Consider the following 25,243-nt stretch of genomic DNA (forward strand, 5'->3'; position numbering starts at 1 on the left):
AGGCCTTTGAGAGACAATTAGTTTTGATGAATTCATGAGGGCAAGGTCCTCAGGATGGAATTTATAGTCTGCTTAGAACTGACACAAAAGATTATCTCCTCCCTCTCTCCCATGTGAGGACACTTGATGGCCAACCTGGCTGCTGGTGGCTCATGCCTGTAATCCTAGCTACTCAGGGGGCTGAGGATCATAGCTTGAAGCCAGTCCAGGCAACAAAGTTTGTGAGACTCTTCTCACCACTAAGATGCCAGAAGTGGAGTTGTGCTTCAAGGATAGAGTGCTAGCCTTGAGCAAAAGCAATTCAAGAATGTGTTAGGACCTGAGTTCAAGCCCCAACAACAGCAACAAAAACATAGCTTGTCATCTGCAAGAGAGAAGAGCTCACACCAGGAGCCAAATTTTCTCATCATTTCAATCTTGGATTCCCCAGCCTTCTAGACTGGAATGGTTAGAACAAACATTCTAGAGCAGTGAGGAAATAAATACTTTTTCCATTGTTTGTGCACCCAGTGTATGGTATGTTGTTATGATAGCCAGAGAGCCAAAAATATTGTGTACTGATTATTTCTAATTGCTCTATTATTTCATTCCTATTTGTTTCCTCTGCAAATTAAGAGCTGTGTTCTTCAAGTCCTAATATGAAGAATCTGTTGGAAGAAAATAAAGAGTGGAAAGGCCTCTGACATTCTGCTAGATTCTAGATCCCTATCTGGAAGACTGGAAGAAGCATTTATGCTGACAATGCTGTTAACAACCTGCCCTCAGGTTGCACTGGATAAACCCCAACTGTACTAGTCACAAGTCCAAGTATAACTGAGTTACATGCATGTTACCAAGTTTATACTTTTAAGGGGTGCTGGCCTAATTAAGACCCAAAGATTCTCCTGGACAAACAGTAGCCAAGAAACTAGACAAAAACAGTGCTGGAAACATGGTCTAGGAGGAGACCCAGTAAATTCATGACGGCTGAAAAACTGGGAGTAATTAGCCTATCATCTAAGCCAGAAGTGGAGATGTAGTTCAAGTGATAGAGCACCAGCCTTGAGTGAAAATGCTCAGGGATAGTGCTCAGACTCTTAGTTCAAGCTCTAGGATCAGCATACATTCGCAAGAAAAAATTTCATAAAGAGATAAAGAAATAATTAAATGTGGTAGATAACCATAACATTAAAAGGCTGCAAATTCAAATGCCATCCATGTGCAATTTATAGTCAGATTGTAGTTATAATTTGTCTCTCTCTTAAAAAAACTCAACTAACAAATTTTGTCCTTTAACTTATTGTTTAAACATTTTGCAATAGAAAGTGGCAAGAACTACACTCTTATCAACCTAATTACTTTGACTTCTGTGTTTCCTTTTCCAACTGTTGTTCATACCTGTCTATACCAGGCTGGGTCATTACTTCATTTGGTGAAAAACACAGTTTTAATATATCTAGAGCCAAGAAAAAAGTGGATTTTGTTATTTATTTATTTGTTTGTTTGTTTGTTTTTGTTGGTCATGGTACCTTAACTCTGGGCCTGGGTGCTGTCCCTCATCTCTTCAGCTCAAGGCTAGTGTTCTGCCACTTGAGGCACAGCGCCATTTCCGGCTTTTTCTGCTTATGTGGTGCTGAGGAATCAAACCCAGGGCCTCATGCATGCAAGGCAAGCACTCTACCACTGAGCCACCTTCTCAGCCCCTGGATTTTGTCTTTCTAGTAATCAAAGAATCTGGGAGAAACAGTCCAGCACTTGGAATTCAATGAGGAGAATGGTTATTTAAAAAAAGACAAATGACAAATCAAGACCACTTATAATGAAGAAAAGGAAACTTTGGAACAATTTCATACTGCTTCAAACGATCTAACTGAAAGTAAATATGTGTCTATCTTCACTTCCATTGTTTTATTTAGTTAAAAAAAATGGAATTCTTTAGACCAGGAGAAAATAAATTCTTTCCAAATAAATGCTATAATATTTCAAGCTATGGAACATACTATGACAGAAAGGGGACTATTATGTAAATATTAGAGGAAAGGTTTATATTGATCTTAAAGGACAAAAGAGAATTTGCCTAAAATGCTCATAATAGTCATGAATTACAATTTTATGTTTGAAAAATTATTTACAAAGTCTCTATGTAGTTAGCTTAATTCCTATCTCCAATCCATCCAATAAATATTCATAGTGTTCTTCATAAATGCCCCTTTGGTTTGGAGAAAGTGTAATAAAACATGATTTTTTTTCTCTCATAACTACAATAAAGGAGGAAACAGCAACATTACAGTGTAATCAGCTTTGTGATCAGAACGCTTAATTATAATGTCAGGTGGCCCTGTTTGAAGCCTGTCTGAAGTCACACAGCCAGCTATGAGCATTATAAAGACAAGAATTCTGATTTCTTGATTCTGTGTTCACTCTGATTTCTACTACAACAATACTTCCTGTCACATCACATTAAATCCAAGCAAATTAATAGGAGCTCTGCTTTCAAAGTAAGAGTCATCACAGATTCATTTGAAAGTGGCCAAACCTGGTCGCAGTTGGATGGATACTTCTTCTGGAGTCACTTGAGTGTTAATTTCATTTTCACTTTCTACTATTACATGCACAGATGGGTTCTCTATAGAATCAGCTGAGCAGCCTTTGCGTATTAAATTGGAAACCGTATCACAACGTTCACTTCTTGATTCACCTGAAATGAAATCCTGTTTAAAAAAAAAGGAGGATCCTGATGTTTTTAGTGCATATTATCTGATAGTACCAAAAAAAAGACACACAAAGTAAATATTGCAAAGCAGCCATTTGTAGTGCAGAACAAATTATGAGACTGTTTAAAATAGTTGCATGTTCCTAATAAGAATACTGGCAAATTTGTCATAAACAAAACTTTAATTTCAAACCTTATTTAAAAAGAAGAAAATGAATTATTAAAGAGGAAATTCAAACCAAGCACTTTAAATGCTGTTAACTGATCACTGTAAAATTACACCAATGTGATTCTTTCTAACTATTTGACTCGAGAATGACAGAGCCAAAAGAAAATTTTGCCAAAATAGACCATTCATTGGCTCCAAATGTGAGACTCATATCTCAAAGGACTTCATTGGTATATTTATTATATCCTGTTTTGTTTGTAATATGAGAGGGACTCCTTGGAAATCATATGCTTAATTAAATACTGAAAGTTCATGAAATTGAAAATTGGATATTGAATTTCCTAGAACATAAAAGCACCTAACTTCATAGATGCCAAATTGCCTGTCAATAATTTGATAAAACAAAGAAGTTGTGTGTGTGTGTGTGTGTGTGTGTGTGTGTGTGTGTGTGTGTGTGTGATGAGTTGGAGATATGAAGGCTCCAGCTCAAATTCTCCTGACTTTGAACTCAATCTAAAATTTCAATATCATTTAGCTTGGAATTAATGGAATAAGCTTAAAATTTCAATTTATTTTGGCTGAAAATAAAATAATACTTCTAGTTTTCATTTAACTATTCAAGGTTTTTTCCTAAGGTTAGAAAACTATTGAAAAGTAGCCAGGCACTGGTGGTTCATGCCTGAAATCTTACCTACTCAAGAAGCTATTAACTGAGGATAGAGACTCAAAGTCAGCTCTTTCTGACATATCTCTGGGACTTGTATCTCCAATTTCCCACCAAAAAATCAGAAGTGGGGCTGGGCAAGTGGCTCAGTGGTAGCATGTTGCCTTGCATGCATGAGGCTCTGGGTTCTATTCCTCAGCACCACATAAGCAGAAAAAGCTGGAAGTGGCACTGTGGCTCAAGTGGTAGAGTGCCAGGCTTGAGTAGAAAAGCTAAGGTAGAGCTCCTTGACTCTGAGTTCAAACTCTAGTATAGGCACATGATAAAAGGAAAATCATTGAAAAGTATGATAATGTATCTTATCATGTGTAATGCTGGTCTAAAACATATGGGATAATTATTTATAAATACACTTAATATTTTCTCAATGACTTTCCTGACAGTAGCAGTTTTGATTTAACCAATCTTCCTTTTGTTCAAGTGATTCAGCGAATTGGATACTAATTAATTAACTATTCAACTAAAGAATATTGATTGAATATTTACTCGGGGACAATAGTTACACACTGAAGATATGAAATGGTATGGGTTGACTAGTGACCTTAAAAGCAATCAACAAACCATTGAGGAATTCATCCAGTAAGCAAGCAAACGAAATTATCGTGGGAATTAAGCATAGGAGAAGGACATATAGTCTTTAGGTTAAGGAGTAAGATCATCAAGTTTAACCGGACATGAAAGCTAAAGATGAGGTCATTGACTAATTACAAATAAGGACATCTCTGGCATTGAGGAGCTGTTAGATGAGATGATGGGGGGGGTGACATAAAAAATTCATACAAAAATTTTGTTCCTTCCTCAGTTTAAAACAGGCTTTGCAAACAAGGGTCAAATCAAACAAATGGAGCCCTAGGCCTGTTTTTATATGATCTGAGCATCAAAAAATGCTTCAATATCTTTAAAAGATGTATAAAGAAAAATGTGCCATCCAGACAATATGTAACCATGATGACTGAAAGTATACTTTTCTTTGTGTCCATCTCCAAGTGAGAGGTCAGGTCATATGTGAATTTAAGGTCACAACAAATATTATTGTACTACATCATTTCATAGGTTACTATGTAAGTTTAGAAGCTTTTTAGCTTTCTATTTCCAATCAACTGGATATGATAAAATGGAGTTCATAGTGGAGATGCCTAATGTCATGGTCAAACTGGACATCGTTCTTAAATTTCAAATATAGTTCTGCTTGAATACTTAATTACAAGCATACTTAAAAGGTGAAAGGGAATGTGTCATTCTTCCCAATCAAAATTTTCAGGTGTCATTGGAGCACAATGGAGACAGAAACATTATAGTTGCTTTGTGGTTAACTATGGGAGACCATGGTAAGACTAGGAGATACAGAAGGTGAGGTACATTGTATCCAGTTCCTCAGAGAAAAGTGGCTAATAATTTTAGGGCATAATACCTGTCATGTTCTCCCAGTATACCCTAGGCTAGGTGAGAACTCCTGCTTTTTCTATGTATGAGTGTCACCGAACGTGTCTGGCAGTATATAATTCATGTTTCTTCTTATTTGCTCATTCTTGTCTAGCATGACATGTCACATAAGGCCATATGCATTTTACAGATGTTAAAAAACACAAGATTTTTGAATCATAGAAAGGAAATAAGGGTCAAATAGCTCCCTATTTTTTCCCAGCCAGCTAGGGAGTCTGTTATGTGTGTAACAAATGAAGAAAAAGGAACGATGGTTAATTTTACCGTAAGTGTACATCAAGCTATGATGCCATGTGACCTTTAAATGTCAATTGGTTTTGCTGAAATCAGCAAAATATTCTCAATTATTTTGTAATGTCTGAATCAGCATGGCTGTTTTTACCCCACTGTGAAACAAAGGCAGGAAAACACTGCCAATTGGCCAATTAGGTTTGAAAAGGGAAGAAAAGAGCAAGGCATCAAAATCAAGAATGGAATGTTGTCTCTGCCCAATGTGGCCTACTTTCCACTTCATATAAAAGAAAGCAATTTGAAACCGCACCCTTTTAATTTGGGGTATTTTGTGTCATTTTAATTTCTTATAATCCTTGTATTTTTACTTTTTTTACAAGGAAAAACACCAGCAAATTTATATTCCAACTTTGTGCATCTAAAACCAATTGAGAACGAAAACCCTGGGCTGAAGTTACTTTGGCTGGCTGTTCACCAGTTGTTATTTTCATCCCTTTAAGATAATAGTCTGAGTATAAAAATAAAACAAAGGGTTTTTGTTGTTGTTTTGTTTTGTTTTGTTTTCCCCTCCACTTGTCTTTTAAAAAAGATTTTATTGTAAAGATGCTGTATAGAGGGGTTACCGTTACATGAGTATGGTAATGAGTACATTTCTTGTCGAACATTGTTACCAACTTCTTTGTTTTTCATCCCTTTAAGATAATACTATGGGCATAAAAATAAAAGAAAGTTTTTGTTTTGTTTTGTTGTGTTTCCTCCCCTACTTGTCTCTTATGTCTGAGGCTTTTTTTTTGGGGGGGTGCTGGTACTGGGGCTTGGTCTCTTGATCTTGCTTGTTTTTTGTTGTTGTTTAGCTTTGTTTTATTTTTTATACTCAGGGCTGGCATTCTACCACTTGAGCAACATCTCTACTTCAGGTTTTCAACTGGTTAATTGGGAATAAGAGTCACAGATTTGTCTTTCCAAGATGCCTTTGAACCATGATTTTCAGATCTCAATCTCTTGTGTAGCTACGATTGTAGGCATGAGCTACTGCCTGATTGCTTGAGTATTATTTACCTCTATAATAGCAACTTGCTTTGAAGTGGAAAAATTCTATCACATTCCTTTGGACAATGAATGCCCTTCATGTTATGTTTTAGGATAACTGTGCTCTGAGACTCCCTTTGAAACTACAAAAAAAATTTTTTTTGAAACGACAAAATTTTTATTTGACTTTTTACTTCTGGTCAACTTTCAAAATTATATAAACAGGATTATTTCATGGCTACTTTTTTCTCATTATGAAGATTAAAAAAATCTTTTTTGTCCTTCCTTTTCCCTCCAGCCATGCTGCCTAAGAAACCAGAGACATTTGTCATATCTTAGAATGAATGACAGGTGATCTTCTAACACTTTCTAACACAGCTTGCTTCCCAGTGGTGTCTGGTCAGCCACAGGGAGAGAGTGGACAGCTCCTCCTGTTAACAATGTGGACAGTGGCCGGCACCTAGCACTGTGTACCTCCTCTGAAGTTGTGTTATTAACACAAGCACTCTGCCTGGTTACCTAATTTCTTTACAGTTAAAAGTCCCACATTTTAAACAATGCCTGTGTATCACACCCTTCCCACATTATATCTCCCCAGTAGTGTGGGGCAAGTGTCATGAATATTTTCCTCTTAGCAAAAACAGGAATCAAAAATTATGTTCAAGGTTTACCAAGTTAGAAACTGATGGAATTAGGATTTGAATCCCATTTTGTTTCTCTTTAAAGCCTGATTTTTCAAACTCTCAAGCCTACTACACTGAGTATATATAGTAACAGTAGCATTTTGAGACAAGAGCAGCTAGGTGAGTTTTTCAGTGTTTTCCCTGAGATCCACTATAAAGGAAATGGCCTTCAGTTGACACAGGTTACTATCTACTCTGCCAGCAGCTACCTTCCACACCCCCTCCTTCCACAGTAACCTATCCCTCTGAATACCCCAAATCACTCCTTTTGGGCAGGATTAACTCTTATTCTCAGACCTATGAATTTTCTGACTTTTGGTATGGATTACAAAGATGGAGAAAGGGTCCCTCTGTACCCAGATGTAACAACTGATTGCTAAATGTGCTTCTGTGCTATCTGTTCAAAGTTTCTCCTAAACTTCTGTCATTAAGGCATGCAGCAGCCAAGGCTGGGTTAGCACAAGCCTCAGGGTCAAGTGGCCCATTAAACCAGCAATGGAGTAGTGGTTTAGGATCAGGAAATAGCAAGTCATGGAACATTTCTTTCATACTAAAACCTATATGCCAACCCCAAATTCAAGATTTGTAATAAAAAGATGCTCAAAGAATGGAGTTGATTTTGTCTTGTCTTTGGAACTGATGTGATGGGATCCAGAAACTGGGATCTTCTCTGTGGTGCTGTCTGGCTATGAGGGCTGATAATCTGATCACTGGTGCAGCCAGAGGCATTTCTAGGGGGTTTCAGACTTCCCATTATCCAGATTGACTTTTAATCATAGCTGCTGTTTGGTGAATTTCTCCCTTACTTTAACCTTGACTTGCTTCCTTTAAAAAAAAAAAGTTTCCCTTCCTTGACTACTTTTAGGTTTCTTTCTCTACCTTGAGTAGGCAATGGACAAGCAGGAACAAGGGAGGGTGGAAATATGATGGTGAGTGCAGTCACTGAGCTAAATCAAAAAAAGACAAAACCTAGAGATTTATGTCCATGTCAAAGGGCCTTTAAAAGCCTGTCTGATCCAATTTCCAGGAGCTACACACTTATGCAAAATTACAGAGGAAATCTCATAAAGAAGAAAATCCAGTTTAATAGATGGCTCTTTGGTAAAACTTATTAAATATAGCTATCTGTGATTGAAGGTCTTTTTTTTAAAGAACTCATAAATAAATAAAATTCAAGAATGCTTTACTTAGAATTTTGTCGTTAAGGTTTGTTTCTCTTCAAAAACACAAATCCTGAATCATAAACACTTTCTGAGAATTTCCCAGAATTTAATTGTATACTTTCTTATGGACAAGATCCGGCCAAATTGATGCAAAGTGTTAAGAAATGGAGATTACTTAACTTCAAGTGTTTTAAATAAAAGCATATGAAATGCACCAATGAATTGTCTTGCTTATCTTTACTAAACAAGTATAAGGGACAAGCCCAATTTGGGTGTATGCCTCAAGCTACAGCAAGAATTTTACAGCAAGGTCTATCAAACTGTGAAAAGTTACTACTTGCATTTGCCAATTTTCTCTACAGCCAGACAGAAAACATAAACTGGTTTCTATTTTATTTCAAATTTTTCAAAAGTATAAACTGGCTTGTAGTGTATTTCCAAGTTTTCCTTATAAAAAAGTTACTCAATTATATATTCAGCCAGATGTGCTGTTTGCAAGCATCAAGCCAAATAATTTCCTGATGCTCACTCAGGATTATCTTTCCTTTTCCTGATGCACTGTTAAGGCACAGAATATTAGTGCAGCGAAATCATGCTAGAGAGGCAGTCACGCATAAGGAAATGAGAAAGAAAGGAAAGGCACACCTTCTGAACACACCATCCACATTCTGGACCCAAGGCAAGGCACCTTGCACACGATGCTGCATTTGAAGATACACATCTACTGTCTTCTGAAACAGAGGATAGGAGGAACCATTATGGTTTATTTTGAAATTAGGCTATGCATGCAATTCTTAGCCACATCTTGTAAATGAAATAATATGACCTTTTATTTCAGTACCTGCCATCACATAATGTATAATTTCTTAAGAAACAGTTAACTTGCACTCAAATAGATACCTAAATAATGACTGGTTTTGTGAAGTTGGGAAAATGATTAAAAATGTGATTTTAGTCAGATTTTTGGGGCTTTGGCTTAATTTTTTTCTGCAATAGTAAAGGATCTTCCATATTCTTTAGTTCACTGAAGTCTAGTATTTCATTTTCTCTGAGCCATGTTGGTGTTTCTCTGGTTCTAAGGTTTTCTTATAAAAATGAGCATATACAGATATAAAGTCAATTCTCTATGTTGATTCATAATAAACGAAGCTTCTGAGACATTTAGAGTACTTCAAGTAGAAGTGATTATGTTACTGTTGGTTATTTTGGTGTGAATAACAGAACCAGACATAATGGCATTATTCAGTATTTTAGGAGTATAGTAGTTAAACAGAACTGAACAAGTTAATCCAATTTAATTTTTTCCGATTGGATCACATGAGGATCATGAATAATAATTTACTTTTCCATGGAATCCTGTGCTGGACTATCTTCTTTTACTTTTTCTTTTCTTTTGTCAGTCATAGGGCTTGGACTCAGGGCCTGGACACTGTCCCTGAGCTCTTTTGTTCAAGGATAGTGCTCTACCACTTTGAGCCACAGCACCACTTCCAGTTTTCTGGCGGTAAATTAGAGATTAAGAGTTTGCTGGACTTTCCTGTCTAGGCTGGCTTTGAACCACAACCTTCAGGTCTCAACCTCCTGTAGCTAGGATTACAAGTAAGAGCCACTGACACCCAGCTCGAATATCTTTTAATCCTTAGTTATACTTGGAAACTATTTGCATTTTTCATCTACTAACTACTTAAACAATTAAAACAAAGTTCAGTATAGATTTATATACACAAACTACAATCAGTATAGATTTATATACACAAACTACAATCTTGAAAGAGTCACGCAGCATTTTATGTCAGGTTTTAATGGATTGACCCCATGTGTGCTAGAGTTGATCGTTTAACAATAGGTATATGAAGGCCACTGGCAACCCCAGGCTGATTCCATCACTCAGATTCACAGTATCCAGGCTCTAAGTCATTCACAGTCCAGGTGAGGAGAGAACCCAGTGAGGAGCACAGAGAGACTTTTGAAGTTGCCATGGGAATGTGGCAGCAGTTGCTTGGCACTCTGCTTCAGAGAGGTGCAGAGGAGTGAGGGAGGAGGGTATCTTTAAAGATGGTACCCTAGAGGAAGTGACATCTGGGAACTCTCTTCACCATCTCATTTTGGGTTTTTAGACCTGTGTTTATCTCTTTAACAATGCAGCAGTCATTGTAGAAAAGTGTGTACATCTGTGTACGCAACCACATATGGACATGGCAATTGAAAGGGAGAGGGATCATAAAACTCCCATTCCTTCGTTTCTCTCTTTCTTCTTCTCTTTCAATTTTCCCAAACAATCTGGAACCCAGGATAAAAGCAGTTCTGACTTGGATGTGTCATACCAGGGTGTTGGCAGTGGGCCCAGAGGACAGAACCACAGAAAAGGATGCTAAATACAAGAGAGTCCTGGCAGTGAGTACCCTGCTCTGCATTTCCCCAGGTATGGTTTAGATTAATTGGAACACATTCTTCCTCAACCGATCTATTATTTACACTCTATCCCCTGTACTCTGTCTTTTTGTCCTCAGCTTTTTGACAATGTTCTTATACATTTTTTTTTGAAAGTTCTTCATTCGTGTTTCCAGATCTGGCCTAAAATTCCAACAACTAAAAATAACTTATATTATGGGCTTTCTTTACTACCAGCTTGGCCATCTACATCTGAAGAATCTCTAGCCTAAAAAAAAAATCTTCCATCTGGCTTAGTCTTCAAAAACATAAAAACTGCTTATTCCTAAAATATTCAGAAGAGTGAGTGACCTTTGCAATTTTGTTCCCAGAAAGGAAACCAATATAGGTCTAGAAATCAAGCAGGCTGGAAAAATGCTATGGTATGAATGATTCCCTGAAAAACATTTGCTGAAAACTAGTCTCCAATGCAATAATAGTATTAAAAGGCATGACCTTCAGGAAGTGGTTGGGTTGGAGGCTCCTCCTTTGTGAACAAGATTGGGCTTTTAGAAAAGAGGCAACCACACAGTGGTTGGCCCCATTTGACCTTATGCTTATTTGCCATGTGAAGGCAGAAGGTTCTCAGAAAATATTGAGTGCCAGCACCTTTATCTTATATTTCCCATCCTCCAGCACTGTAAGAAATATATTTCTTTAAATAATACATAAATTACCTAGAGCCAGATAATTAGTTGAAGCAAACATGATGGAACCTAACTTGACCTTTACAGTCCACTAACTTTGACTCCACCAGAATATGGAGTGAATTCTATTTCAGTTCAGAACTTGAACAAACCTCTCATTCATGGATAGGATTTTTGCATTGACAGTTACAATTGTAGAATTGTGGAAGGAAAGCTGCAGAACCTAGGACTTTGGTCTTGGTTTGTGATGGTTATTGGATCCTGTCTTGTTACCCCAAACTCAAGATCTTGCTTCTTTAGCACGCCTGAGCTATAACAAATTCCCAGATACTGCTTTCTTTCCTGTATATTATCTTCACTTTAGAAAGTTCTGGTGTTAGGCTTTATTCTCAACTTCAGAAATCCAAGGATGATAATTGAGATGCATAGAGACTTGGTTCTGTCCAATATATACCACTTTTCAGGGTTGGCATTTCTCAATCAACAATACCGGACTAAAGATCCTATAAGTGGATGTGGAGGAGGTAGCCTTCCTATTCCACAGAACTGCAGGAAGACCATAAATTGAACTCCAGGGGAGCAGTGTCAGGCTTTATTTCTGGAGAGTGTCACGGTTACATTTCACAGAAGGCATGCCAGATACACTCTGACATGCAGGGTTTTAAGGAGTTTCTTTTTTTATTTTAAAATATATAAAAGATTGAAAGATCCAACATGTAAATATGACACCAATTATGGCAATTCTTGTTACTGGATAGACAAACTATTAACAGTATTATTAACATGTATTGAGAATCCTCTTCCTTCTCCCTCCTTTTACACCCGCTCTACACACACATACAACGTATCCTTCTGTGGGAGTAGAAATATCTAACCTGACCACATATCAGTGCACCACTGCTGTTTACAGACACTGGCATTTGTCATCAGCTTCTGGGGTCGCTCAGCTCATTTGCCTCCCATCCCTAAGCAGGGAAGTGTTTTATCTGGGATGGTTTCTTAGCAGCCCTTAGCCTTACCCTGACAACTCATTGAGTGTAAGTCTCAGTGGCTCTTCTTTCCACACTGAGGTTATAATTGCTGCTTGTTCACCCATTTATCCAGAGACCTTGTACTAAGAATCCTGATCTTTGTATTTTAGCACTGCATGCTACGACAAATGGATATTTATTGACTCTAGTAAAATTTTTTAACAAAAAACTAGGATAGTATTTTAAACTACAAAACTTTAGACATTTTTTTTTTTGTGTGTAAGAGAGTTATAGGGCTTGAACTCAGGGTCTGGGCGCTGTCCTTTAGCTCTTTCACTCAAGCTACAACTCTACCACTTTAAGCCCCAACTCCACTTTTGGCTTTCTGGTGGTTAATTAGAAGTAAGTTTCATGAACTTTACTGCCTGAGTTGGCTTTGAAGTGCAATCCTCAGATCTCAGCTTCCTGAGTAGCTAAGATTACAGGCATGAGCCACTTGCACATGGCTGGCGTTTTTTATTTTGTTTTTTTAAAATTTTTTTTTGTTTTATGTCTTTATGAATCCTGTGCCATTAAAAATGTGATTCCTTGCCAGGCACTGCTGACTCCTGCCTGTAATCCTAGCTACACAGGGGGCTGAGATTTGAGGACTGTGGTTGGAAGCCAGCCCAGGCATGAAAGTCCATAAGACTTTTATTTCCAATTAACCACCAAAAACATGAAGTGGAGCTGTGGCTCAAGTGGTAGATTGCTATTCTTGAACTAAAACACTCAGGGATAGTACCCAGGCCCTGAGTTCAAGCCTTAGGACTGTCACTCATATACATACATACACATAGATACATCATAGAAACCAGTAAAGGACTTAGCCTGCTGCCAATTAGTACACATATACTAAATGATCCAATTCCTTGCCCTATGAGCAGAAGCTGAGCTGGAGTCTTACTTTTTCTCATTCTGTTATGTAACAGAGATGACCAGGTAGTATCAAGGTTACTAAATGGTTCCTGGGAAAGAAACTTCCAAGCATCTATGGTGTTTCCAATTACTAGGCTAATTATTTAAAATTTCTAAGCCTAGCTGGACACAGGTGGTTCACACCTGTAATCCTATGGTGGTTCACACCTGTAATCCTATCTACTCAGGAGGCCGAAGTCTGAGGATCCTGGTTCAAAGCTAAATCTGGAAGAAAAGTCCATGAGACTCATCTCCAACTAACCACCAAAAACCCAGAAGTGGAGCTGTGGCTCAAGTGGTGAAGCACTACCCTTGCACTCAGTCATAATTCTGAAAAGTAAATAAGTTAAATAAATACATCCCTTAGAATAACTTCCTTTTCTTCACATTTTGCAATGTAAACATTGACTGAAGTTGACTAATTTTGGTTTCCCAGAATTAGTTGTCTGTAATACATGAAAAAATGACCTGTACAGCTGCTTGTCATAAAAAGATAGTAAATAACCATCAACAGCAGGAAACAGCACACAACTACCAGGAAATGTCATATTCGGGACACACACTTCCCTATTTTTGTTTCAGATGTTACCATTGATTTAGCTCATTTTGAGTACATTTAGTCAATAGTAGTGAGGAGAATTAAATGTACAAAAATACCCAAACAAAAGAGAAGAGCAACATAAAAAAACAACAAAACACCCCTTCAAAACTAAAACAAGGCAGCAGAAGTTTCGGTGTTCTGATAGGGATCTTCTTGAAAGTCAAATGACAACGTTCTAATCTGGGGAGGGAAAGGGAAAAAACAAAATGCTTAAATAAGGATACAGGTTGACCCATTGTAACAATGAGAGGTACAAAACACTATGTTGAAAAGGAACTTTACAACTTTGGTGGGTGGGGGTTTAGTTGTGGAGGTGAGAGGGAAGGGATGGTAGAGGGAAATCAAGGGAGGAGGTAACAATGCTCAATAGGAAATGGACTCATTACCTTGCTCATGTAACTGCAACCCCTCTGTACAGCATTTTTACAGTAAAAAAATGTACAAAAAAGTTCTATAAAAGTTTTCACAACAAACATTCAATATAATTTAATTAATCCATGTAGTTTTTATCTGGCAGAAGGAACAAATAAGATCAATAAAAAAGATAGGCTCCGCTGGGCACTGGTGGCTCACGCTTGTAATCCTACCTACTCAGGAGGCTGAGATCTAAGGATTGAGGTTCAAAGCCAGCCCAGGTAGGAAAGTCCATGAGACTCTTATCTCCAATAAACCACCAGAAAAACCAGAAGTGGTGCTGTGGCTCAAGTGGTGGAGAGCTTGCCTTGAGCTGAAGAGCTGAGGGACAGCACCCAGGCCCAGAATTCAAGCTCCATGACCAAAACAAACAAACAAACAAAAAAGATAGGCTCTGATATTCAGAAAGTTATCCTAGATTTTCCTATGACTCAGTCGGAATGATTTGTGAGGTACACTGTTTTTATCTAGGCAGTATGTCTTCCCTAGTTGAATTTAGTATACAAATTAAATAAAGCTTGAATAATTGTATAAAGCTACTTCCTTAAAAAAATCAAAGTCCACACTGGAATCACAAATACATATTCTACTGTGATAATAAGTTTTCAAAAGCAAGACACATTGCTTACATGTAATTTTAGAATATAATTTTGGAATTATTAATTTATATAAAGTATATATCTTATCAATTCTACAGCTATTTTCAAAGTAGAGAATTCAGATTACTGAAGCTATTACACAAAAATTTAGTATACAGTATCATTTAATATAAAAATTAAGAAAATTAAACTTAATGTGTTCTAATCACTTGCAATTAGCTAGTTATCCCAAGCTTTTATTTGAAATTTGATAAAGGTGCCTACAGAAGTAAAAGGAAGGGTCAGGCATTGGTGGCTCATGAGTGTAATCTTTTCTATGCAAGCAGGCTGAGAACTAAGATCTAGGAGAAGTCCATAGAATCTTATCTCCAACTAAATAGCAAAAATCCAAGTGAAGATGTGGCTCACGTGGTAGAGCACTAGTCTTGAGCAGAGAAAGTCAAGCACATGAGACTCTTGGTTCAAGCCACAGTACTGGCATTAAAAAAAATAAACAAACAACAAAATCTTCTTTCTTTGGATAAGGGGATCTGAAGAATGAAAAAATACTTACTAGCTAGTTAGTATTTCAGAATGATAGCAAAATAAGGAGAGTGAGAAAATGGTACAGCTATATCCATGTCTTTCTGTTCTTAGGTCTACCTTGGCCTTCATAACTAAATATGATAGAAATCACAGTACTTACTAGCATTTCTCATTTGCTGTTTTACTTAGTGTTTTCAATAGAGGAAATGTGACCTCAGTGTTGAACTACACAAAGAAGTATAAAGAAGTGTTAAAACGATGATAATACAGCTGTGTACTGGCTTTGTGCAGACAGGCATTGGCTGGAGGCAACTTATTGGAGGTGGAGAAGGTGGGAATGGGTTGGAATGGGTTGGCCTCTCAGACCTGTCTGACTTATGTAATTCCTTGGGTTGGAAACTCATTCTTCTAAGAAGGTGACAGCAAACTGTTGACTATAAACAGTCAGAACTCAGAGGCCCAGGGGATGAGGACTCTGGTCCTGTAAAAGAAGTCTGGGTAGAAAGCTACCCATAGACAACAAAAGCTATCCAATACTACTAAAATTGCTATTTGTCTATCTGCTTTTACTGACCATATCTTAGATTTGTTAAAGGTAACATTGAAAGGACCTGGAATGCCACACATTTCAGTCTGCCTTGGAATGCTACTAGTTTATGACTAATTGTGATAGCTAAGATAAAGCTAAAGTTGGTTAACAGGGCTTCTGCTACAGATTCTTGAAATAGAAGTTAATTTGCTCTTTGCTTGCCTTGCTTCTTCCAGCTCGATACATGGATGTGATGTATTAATCTACAGCATCTATATTTGGACCTGAGAGAACTTGTCTCATAGATACCAATGGTAAGGACACAGAGATAAAGGGACCCAAGCCTTTCATACTATCTCGGTGTACCTGTGCAGAATGACCCTCAAAACAGCACTTAAACTACAGCAATCTTATTCAATTCATTTTTAAGAACCTTTCTTACTAGAAGACTATACAATTATAAACTAATAAAATTTCAATCTAGTTTTGGAAGATAAATGGAGAGAAAGACACCAGCCAGGTGCTGGTGGCTCATGTCTGTGATTGTAGCTACACAGAGGCTGAGATCTGAGGATCAAGGTTCAAATATCAACCTGGGAAGAAAAGTCCATGAGACTCTTGTCTCAAATTAACCAGAAAAAAAAGCCAGAAGTTCAGGTGTGCCTCAAGTGGTAGAATAGCTGCCTTTAAGAAGTAGAGCATTCACAAAGAAAAGATGAGCTTTTTCATACTGATTTGGTTTCCTTTCTACTGGGAAGGCTATCCGTTTATGTGAGGATAGATCCTTAAACATATTTTATGAGTGTAATACTTGATACATCTCAGCATCTAAGTTGAAGACAGTTTGGGAACTTAATAACTAAGGTTCTTGTAGACCTTAATTGCTTATACTTTTAAGTAATCTTCATTTCCAAAACCTATTGATTTCGAAAAGTAATACAATGTTTGCTTAGTGAGATACCTTCATATTAATCTTGCTGCTTCAAAAGTGTAAAACAAACATAGCCACAGTGATATTATATTTTTGTAATCAGGTTTCCTGATATTGCATAGTCCTACTGATTTATTTGAAAGAAAATCAAGTGTCTTTCTTGAAAACTGAATGTAGATAAGAAGATACAGAGTTAATACTTTATAGTGGGGTGGGGGAGGTGCTGGAGATTAAATTCAAGGCCTCATGCACTGAACATTCCTGCTCATGTCTAGTACTCTACAACTTGAGCCATGACTTCAGCACAGCTTTTTGCTGGAGTCTCAAGGATTTTTCTGCCCAGGCTGGCTTCAAACTGCAATCCTTTGATTGAAGCTTTTTGAGTAGCTAAGATTCCAGGTGTGAGCCCTAGGCATACAGTGGAAATAACATTACTCTCATCAGATTCAGAATCACTGTATTCATTTACATTCTCTTGCTCATATCTAAACCAACTTTCAATTCAGCACATATTCCTTTTGCATCTAAGTCTGAGTAGTTCCTTACTGAGTAGAACTTCTTTATTGTGACAGTATTAGGAAATAACACTAATACGTTTTTGCTTGATTAAGCCAATTCCCTCCCCCCAGGCTGCTTTTATTATTAGTAACCTTTAGGTTCATAGACAAATTTCAACCTTCTCTTTATGTAGCAAATAATTCATGTAGTTATAATAGGGTTTTACTGGCATAAAGGTTTTTGGAGAACAAGGGGGGAAAAATAATACCTTTCTACTCTGGGCAGGTTAGGAAGTGTCTGGGCAATGCTTACACATTCCCCTGGTCTGTCCTGCCCTCTTTGGGGCAGTTCCAGCATGAGTCAGACTTTAAATGGGTTGGAATGGCATAAATCAGAACTTTATTTCATGATGGGATTTGCAAGAAGAACCACCGGGCAGCCACAAATGACATTCATTTGTGTTGAAATTGGTCACCACAAGAAAGTCAGATGGGATCATATCAGAATTTTTCATTGTAATCCATTTATCCAGTTTTCCTTTTAAAAAAAATCTCTGGTTGTAACATGTGTTGCATGCCTGTATAATTTATGTTTGACCCTGGGTCATGTACCTTGAAAGGGGAACTATTCATGTGGTTATTCTAAATGCACAGAGTTTTGATGGTGTTTAATAAGTGGTATTAAACAACAAGGCAATTTATGTGGTGGTTAGAAAAAATTCTGACAGGAAAAAGAACCCCATATGTTACCATTAAAGACATCTCTCCATATACAGATTGGCCCAGATTTGGTTTGAAGGAGAATTAAGTATAAAAACATAATGGCACATTGTTTATTTTATTCACATCCCTTGTATCCTTGTATGTCTTGATGTCTTGATATTTGCCATTTGAAGTATCAAGCAGATAAAAGGGCATAAAAATTATTTGTCCTCTAGGTACCAATGGCTTATGCCTGTAAGCCTAGCTACTCAAGAGGCTGAGATATGAGGAATATGGTTTGAAGTCAATCTGAGCAGAAAAAGTCCATGAGACTCTTCTCTCCAATTAACCCAGCACTCCCCACCGCCCCCCCCCCACAAAGGCAGTCATGGAAGTGTAGTGCTAGCCTAGAGTGAAAAAGCTCAAGGACAATGCCCAGGCCCGGTGTTCAAACCCCAATAATGACACCAAAAAAAGGGGGGGGTATGAAATTTCTTGGGTGGGCCAAATGGTCATACAAAGTACAGCCTGAATAGTGGCTGAAGGGGTCCAGTTCTACTGTGCTCACCTGAGCACATCAGTTTGTCTTCTGATACTTCCCTGGTGGAAATGTGTGAGAAAGTGAGAGACATTCAGGAAGCTATATGGCTTTTCTCTCCATAGCTGCCCTATTTCATACTTAGGACTTCAACATGTCAAGACTCAAGGAGAGTTCCTGAGGCTCCTCTGAGGTAAATGCTGGTTCATGCTACATTTGTCTAACTTGGAAAAGCAATATTAGGCATGTGCTTTGTTTCTTGTTTTGACTGGAACCTTTCCATACATTCCAACTGTCCTGTTTATGAGGCACACTCCCTTTCTATAAAAGCCAAAATATTCACCAGTTTCCCACTCTGTTCCTCTAAATAATGTTTTCAATTCAACACACAGATCCAGACTTCTGCGGGGCTCTTCCTCCTTTCCCCTCTTACTCTGGCCAGGTATGGATTTTCTTTCTTCTATTTGAATAAAAACAAGTTTTTTTAAAAATAATAGTCTTTTTCATGCCAAAAAATTAAATATATTGATTTTTTAAAATGCCCCAGGATAAACTGAATTTTTTTCTTACACTGTATCTTTTAAATCTGAACGTTACACTGCAGGTATGCGCTTGATTAATGATAAGGTACATGGCAAGAAATTTAGCTTTAAGTAAAATAAATATACAAATAAAAGCCAAAGGAATTTTTAGCTCACTTAGAATTTGACTTCCTTCCTATTACATTTCAAAGTTTGAATAGCTGAAAAAATACTGATTCTACCACTTGAAAAATCAAATGCATATATACAATAGAATAAAATTAGGGAAAATAAAAACTAATGAATATTTACCACATGATCATTCTGTGTTGGATGCCTTATCAAGTACTTTATATGTATTATCTCATTGAAATTTATAAAGAGCACAAAGAAGAAAGCACTGTCTTGCAGAAAGCCCATTTTAAGAGATTAGGAGCTAAAAAGTCCAGAGAGGCTAAATCTTACCTCATAAGTAAATGGCTAGTAAATCCAGGGATCAAGTTTGAACCCAGTTCTGACTACAGAGCCCTGTATTCACAATGACGTAGAAACAATTTTTGTAAAATATAGCTAAAAACTCTTTAGTGTTACTATTTTGGTCCTCTTATTCATCCCTAAGTGATGACTCAATAATAATCCCGTGTCTGCCAAGGCATTGTGTGTGTGTGTGTGTGTGTGTGTGTGTGTGTGTGTGTTACTAGAGATTGAACCCAGGATGTCACACATGGTAACAAGTACCTCACTACTTGAACTTTGACCCCAGGAAGATAATTCTTCAATAGAAGTAGTCTGTCATTACTTTCACTATCATCCAGATAATCTCATTTTCTCACTGTAAAAGCAAGGAAATCCTTGCTCTTTTTCCTCCCCAGCATAAGATCTGCCAGAGAAGGCCCTTGTGCCAGTCTTGCTTAAGTCTCTGGGATCTTACACCCAGTAGGATTATTTTGTACCTCTCTGTTTAAATATCTCAGTACCCCTTTCAAAATGCATTTCATTTCCATGCACAAGGAACTGGAGTTTTAGCGTGGAAGTCCTGGCCTGGGCTTTTCACTGAGCTTATGCAGCAGATTGGCTGGCAATTGGTCAACAAGAGGGATGGGGGAGGAGGAGCAGCTCTTTTCACAACTGTGCTTCTCCAATGTCTTGCCAAGGAACCTAGGGGACAGCACTGAGCTGCATGCTAATTAAGAAGAGCCACCTAAAATGGTGTTCCAAGTCGCTGTTTCTATTTGTGGCTTTCCAGTTATGCCTTGGAAGCCAAGCCTCGAAGGTAACTTGTTCTTGTCCTAATCCTGCTTAGTTCACTGACCTTGGCTCTGACCTTGACTTGGTCGTGGAGTTCTGGGCAGGCTCTGCTTCCTGGAAGATGAGGTAGAGAAATTGTATTGGCTCTTTAGGCCTGTGCTCATTCACTGACCTGTGACAATCATCCAGAAAGCAGAGTGTGCGGTAAAATGACCTGATTGGCGGACAACATTTGATTTATAGACACAATTCTGTTCACTTATGGGACTATTTTAATTGATAATAGGCTAGGTTTAGTTTAAAATGCCACCCCCTCAAATCCATTGTGCATGATACAGAATGATTTATTCAATTTTACATTTAAAATGTTAGCAAAGAGGTCAATCAAACTAGGGGAGTTGGGAGAGAATCTCTGGTACTACAGCAGTTATTTCACAGGTGTGTGTATGTCTATCAATACCTTCACCTTAAAACAGATAGTTGATTATAACAATACAATTTGCTTATGATTAACATTGAAAATTAACTTAGATGCAGCACTACTTGTCAAATAATCAGTGCATTTGTGAAAAAAATTTCCTCCTGATGGTATACAGAAAAGCACTAAATTGAATTACATCGTTTTCAAAAGCAAGCCACACATTATGTAAGACTTTTGGCTTAGAGATCACTTAGTAATTAATTAAAGTTGTTTATTTCTTCCCAATTTCTAATTAATTTACATGTCATCTTTCATTCAGATTCAGAGGTAAATTACTCAGATGCTCTTTCCTATGGATTGATCTTAGTTGGTGAGATGACTTAAAAATAATTTTTTAAATTAAAAAAAAGAATTTATAATTGACTTGGAATTTCTTTCAGACTCTCAGCAGCTTGGTAGTAATTCTAATGTAAGTTATCTTAGCAATTAGTATTATCACTAATGATACTAGTCTGGCTTAAACAGACTGTCTTTATCTTATTTTCATTTCATTTATTTTATTTATTTGCTTACTGCATTGTTTTTATTTGTAAACCCAGGGATAACTTCTATTATTTGCTGGTGTTTTTTTAATATTTACTAACAAACAAAATTTTACATTTTGTTCTCTAAAGTAAATTATGTATCCTCAAGCCAAAAATAAGCTTAAATATTTATTTTTGTCTAAAATTTATATTATTTGGATGCTCAGGTGAAAGGAAATTCTGAATTGAAATTAAAAGATGTTAACATTACTGTATTTCATACAATGTACATAATCTTCTAATACTAAATTCCAGGTCTTCCACTTGCTAAGTAAGTGCTCTACCACCTAAGCCATGCCTCTGGCAGTTGAACTTTTTCAATTATTCTTTGTCCAATTTTATTTGATTGGCTAGTATTTGAAAAAGATATATATATATATATATATATATAAATATATATACATATATGTACATATATGTAGCATATATGTGACAGCAGAATTCATCACTTTTATGATTTAACATTGATACTCTATTTTCAATACTCTATTTCCAGATTTCCCATGCACTTCCCAAGTAGTCCAACTACTGTTTTCCCTTTATTATAACTCAGCTATACTCAGAGATCCTTGACTCTTGGGAAAAAAATATCAAACAGGGCTTTATTGTTCTCCTGGTTCTCACTGGCTCTAGCATCAGTCCTCCATCACATCTGCCATCAACACTCCTCTATCCTTCTATTCCTCACTCCTCTACTCTCCTCTATTCCATGTTTACAGTTAGGATTGCTATGTCTATCTCTCTTCATTGTTATCAACTATAGGTGCTTTCCTGAAATTCACAATGTATCATCACCTTGTTTAAAGTTGTTCTGCCTTCGCCACCATGCCCAGGACTCTGCCTCTATCATACAATCTCTGAGTACAGCAGACACCATGGGATTCTCACAGGTCATGAGGGCCGCCGGTGAAGAAATCATGCCAAGTTCTTAGACTTGAAAAACTGAAGAGAAGCAAAGTAAGTGACAAATTCAAGAGGAGGCAGAGAATGGTGAAGAAGGCAGGTGACTAAGCAAGGACTCTAAAACATAACACTGAAAGTTAAAAGATGCAGATTAGACACAAATAGTGAAGCCTAAACAACAGGCTGAATCTTAGCGTCTGCAGCTGCCTTGTGGATCCTTAAGTTTACAAAAAGACTGAGTCTTGTCCACATTTCTTTCTCACTTCACCTAGGTCCTATACATTAGTCTTTTTATTTAATCTCTGATTGAATTACCATTATATTTTTGTCATACTTATTATTATTTATTATGTATTATATTATATATTATTATATTTATTCTTCTTCTTAAACTCTCAAAAGTTTTTTTTTATCAAATCTTCCCACTTAAGATGTGACCATAATGTGGCTTTGACTTCATCTGCATGCATTTTATAGAAGTCACTAAAAAATAGACTATATAGATTGTAAAACTGAAGTACTAAGAATCCTCCATTAACAAGGCTCTAAACTCTAAAATTTTATGAAAGGAGAAGGAAAACAAAAACTAAGTCTTAACAATGATAACACTGAGGTTCTTCAATGTATCAGAACATATTAGTCCATCTGTCTGATTCAGAAATCTATAGTACTATAGCTCTAAGATTCAAAGTGGCCTCCCAGCCTCCCATCACTACTTGGTACCTGGGATTCAGATGGACCCTCAGGGGTAGTTATCTTGCTACATAGAACCTTCTCTGATCCCAAAGCAGCTAACCTGGTGCCATATACACTGAAGATGTGCTGAAGTATTTCCAACATTGATTAATACACCCATGAGGCTTTGCAATTCTCATCCAATGATAACTATGGAACTTCTCTAAATACCAAATGAAAAACAGAAAAGGATACATATACATCTGAAAAGAGAAGGAAGAGAATGCAAATGGCCACAAAATTTAATGAATTAAAATGTTAACATTCATATGTACTCTGGGTAACCAGAATTCTTCTTATAACTGTCCTTCACCTCCTCAAGGGCAGCTCTGTTAGTATTACGAAAAGCTCATTGGTTAGAAGGAAGAAATGGAAACGGGTTTAGTCAAAAGAGGAATAACATCATCATTTAGGGGTAGAGAGCAGAATTTCCACTTCCTTAGGAACTTTGAAGTGTGAGGATATTGATGGCATTTGTCCATCCATATATGTTCTGGCAATTATTTAATACCTGTCATTAAATCATAGCATTGTGTAAGATTTCAAGGACACAGTCTCTGTCTGTGTAAAACTTATAGGAGAATAGCACAGCCCCATATAAGACAAAACCTTAAGAGGTGTACCATGAAAAGGAACAGGCAGGGCACTATGGCTCAGATTACAGGAAAATGTCACCTCCAGGAGAGATAAGGAGGGTCAGAGAAAACTTCCCTGAGGAATTTCCTGCATCCTTTTATTACATGATTGCATCCTTGCTCTGCCTGGCTTCCAAATATACCCTGTCTGTGAAAAATCACACCATACTGTTAGGATGCTGTGGAGGGTCAGTCTGTTCAGGTGAAACAGTAAATTGACAGATAGCAGCAATCTGTTCCTACATCCTTCCTACATCCAACAGTTTTAGGTTTAAGCTTTGCTGCCTGCGCCCATTTCATTCTTATTCCGCTCTCTTCGTCTCAGATCTTTTCTTTTCCAACACTTAAGGTCCCTTTTAAGATGCAGCCCTATTGCTTCTGCTAAAGACTCCAAGTTGGCTTTAAAACTATGCAATCAAGTCATCTTAGAATCTGCAATGCAGGAGCTTCTGTATTACCATCTACACTGTCTCCCTGCCTTCTCAGACTGGTGCTGTAGATCTACTGATTCATGCAGTGATAGATATATTTATCTATCCCTTCAGGGTTTTTGGAGGCTCCCCTTAACTCTCAAATAAATGACCTCCCAACCCTAAATGGAGTTTTTCTAGGTTTCGGTGCCGTGACCATTGATTCCTTGCCTTCTAGACACTCCTGAAGCATCCAGATCTCCACCATGCTTCCCTTTTGCTAGCTAACACATTAGAAAAGATGTGGATAAGAGATCTCTTATCAAACCGGGCACCAGGGACTCATGCCTGTAATCTTAGCTATTTAGGAGGCTGAGATCAGAGGACTGTAGTCCCATGAGATTTCTACCTCCAATAGCCACTCAAAAACCAGCAGTGGTGCTGTGGCTCAAAGTTGTAGAACACTAGCCTTAAGGAAAAATAGCTCACAGACAGAACCCTGGCCTTGAGGTCAAGCCTCATGACTGACAAACAAAGAAGATACCATATATGCCAAGGGAATGTGTGTGATTGGCAATGTTCTCTCAGATTCTTGAGTTTCCTGCCAGTCTCCCCGTGTTCATGTTACATCTCTTGTGATCTTTTGGATAGAAGAGATCACAGTATATCTGGGCACAATCCAATAACCTGGATCCCCATGACTAACTCATTTGGACCCTCTTGGACCACTTGCTGTACAGTAGTCGCATTCTCAAGGCTCTGGGGAGATTAGTTAGCATGGCTGAAGGTAAAATCCTTGGGAACACAAAGTATTCCTAGGAAAGCCAAATGGCAGAGCAACACTATGCTGGAAAAGCAAGCTTACAAACGTTGAGGTAATTTAGTATTCCTTGCTTGTCAGTCAGCTCCCTTCATGGAGATGTTCAAGTGGAAAGTCTAGTTAGTAGGTCCTCTGTCACCACAGCAGCATTACAGAACTTGAAGACCCAGTTCTGGAGGTTTATGTAGCTGAATAGTCCTTTGAGTTAGAAGTATCTAGTTTGTTCAAAGGACCGGGAACACTTACATTCCTCATATGAGATTTCTTTTTAACCGAGAGGAGAGGATGGAAAACCATGCCAAGCACTGATAGATCACACCTGTAATCCTGGCTACTCAGGAGGTTGAGATGATGAAGATCTTGGTTTGAAGCCAGTAAGCAGGAAAGCCTGTGAGACTCACCTCCAATTACACACACACACACACACACACACACACACACACACACACACAGCTGAACGTGGAGCTGTGGCTCAAGTGGTAGAGAGCTAG

The 25,243-nt window shown here is 37.6% G+C and overlaps 1 protein-coding gene across 1 annotated transcript in view; it reads right to left on the minus strand.

The window, feature by feature from the left end:
- Itgb8 (integrin, beta 8) overlaps window positions 1-25,243 on the minus strand; it is an 81,532-nt gene that overhangs the window by 44,914 nt on the left and 11,375 nt on the right. The window contains exons 2-3 of the mRNA XM_013023985.1: window positions 8,780-8,865; window positions 2,516-2,690 (exon numbers count right to left, since the gene is read on the minus strand). Coding sequence (XP_012879439.1) covers window positions 2,516-2,690; window positions 8,780-8,865 — 261 coding nt within the window. The remainder of the gene's footprint in view (window positions 1-2,515; window positions 2,691-8,779; window positions 8,866-25,243) is intronic.

Source organism: Dipodomys ordii, unplaced genomic scaffold, assembly GCF_000151885.1.
Source record: "Dipodomys ordii isolate 6190 unplaced genomic scaffold, Dord_2.0 Scaffold72, whole genome shotgun sequence".
Classification (NCBI taxonomy): domain Eukaryota; kingdom Metazoa; phylum Chordata; class Mammalia; order Rodentia; family Heteromyidae; genus Dipodomys; species Dipodomys ordii.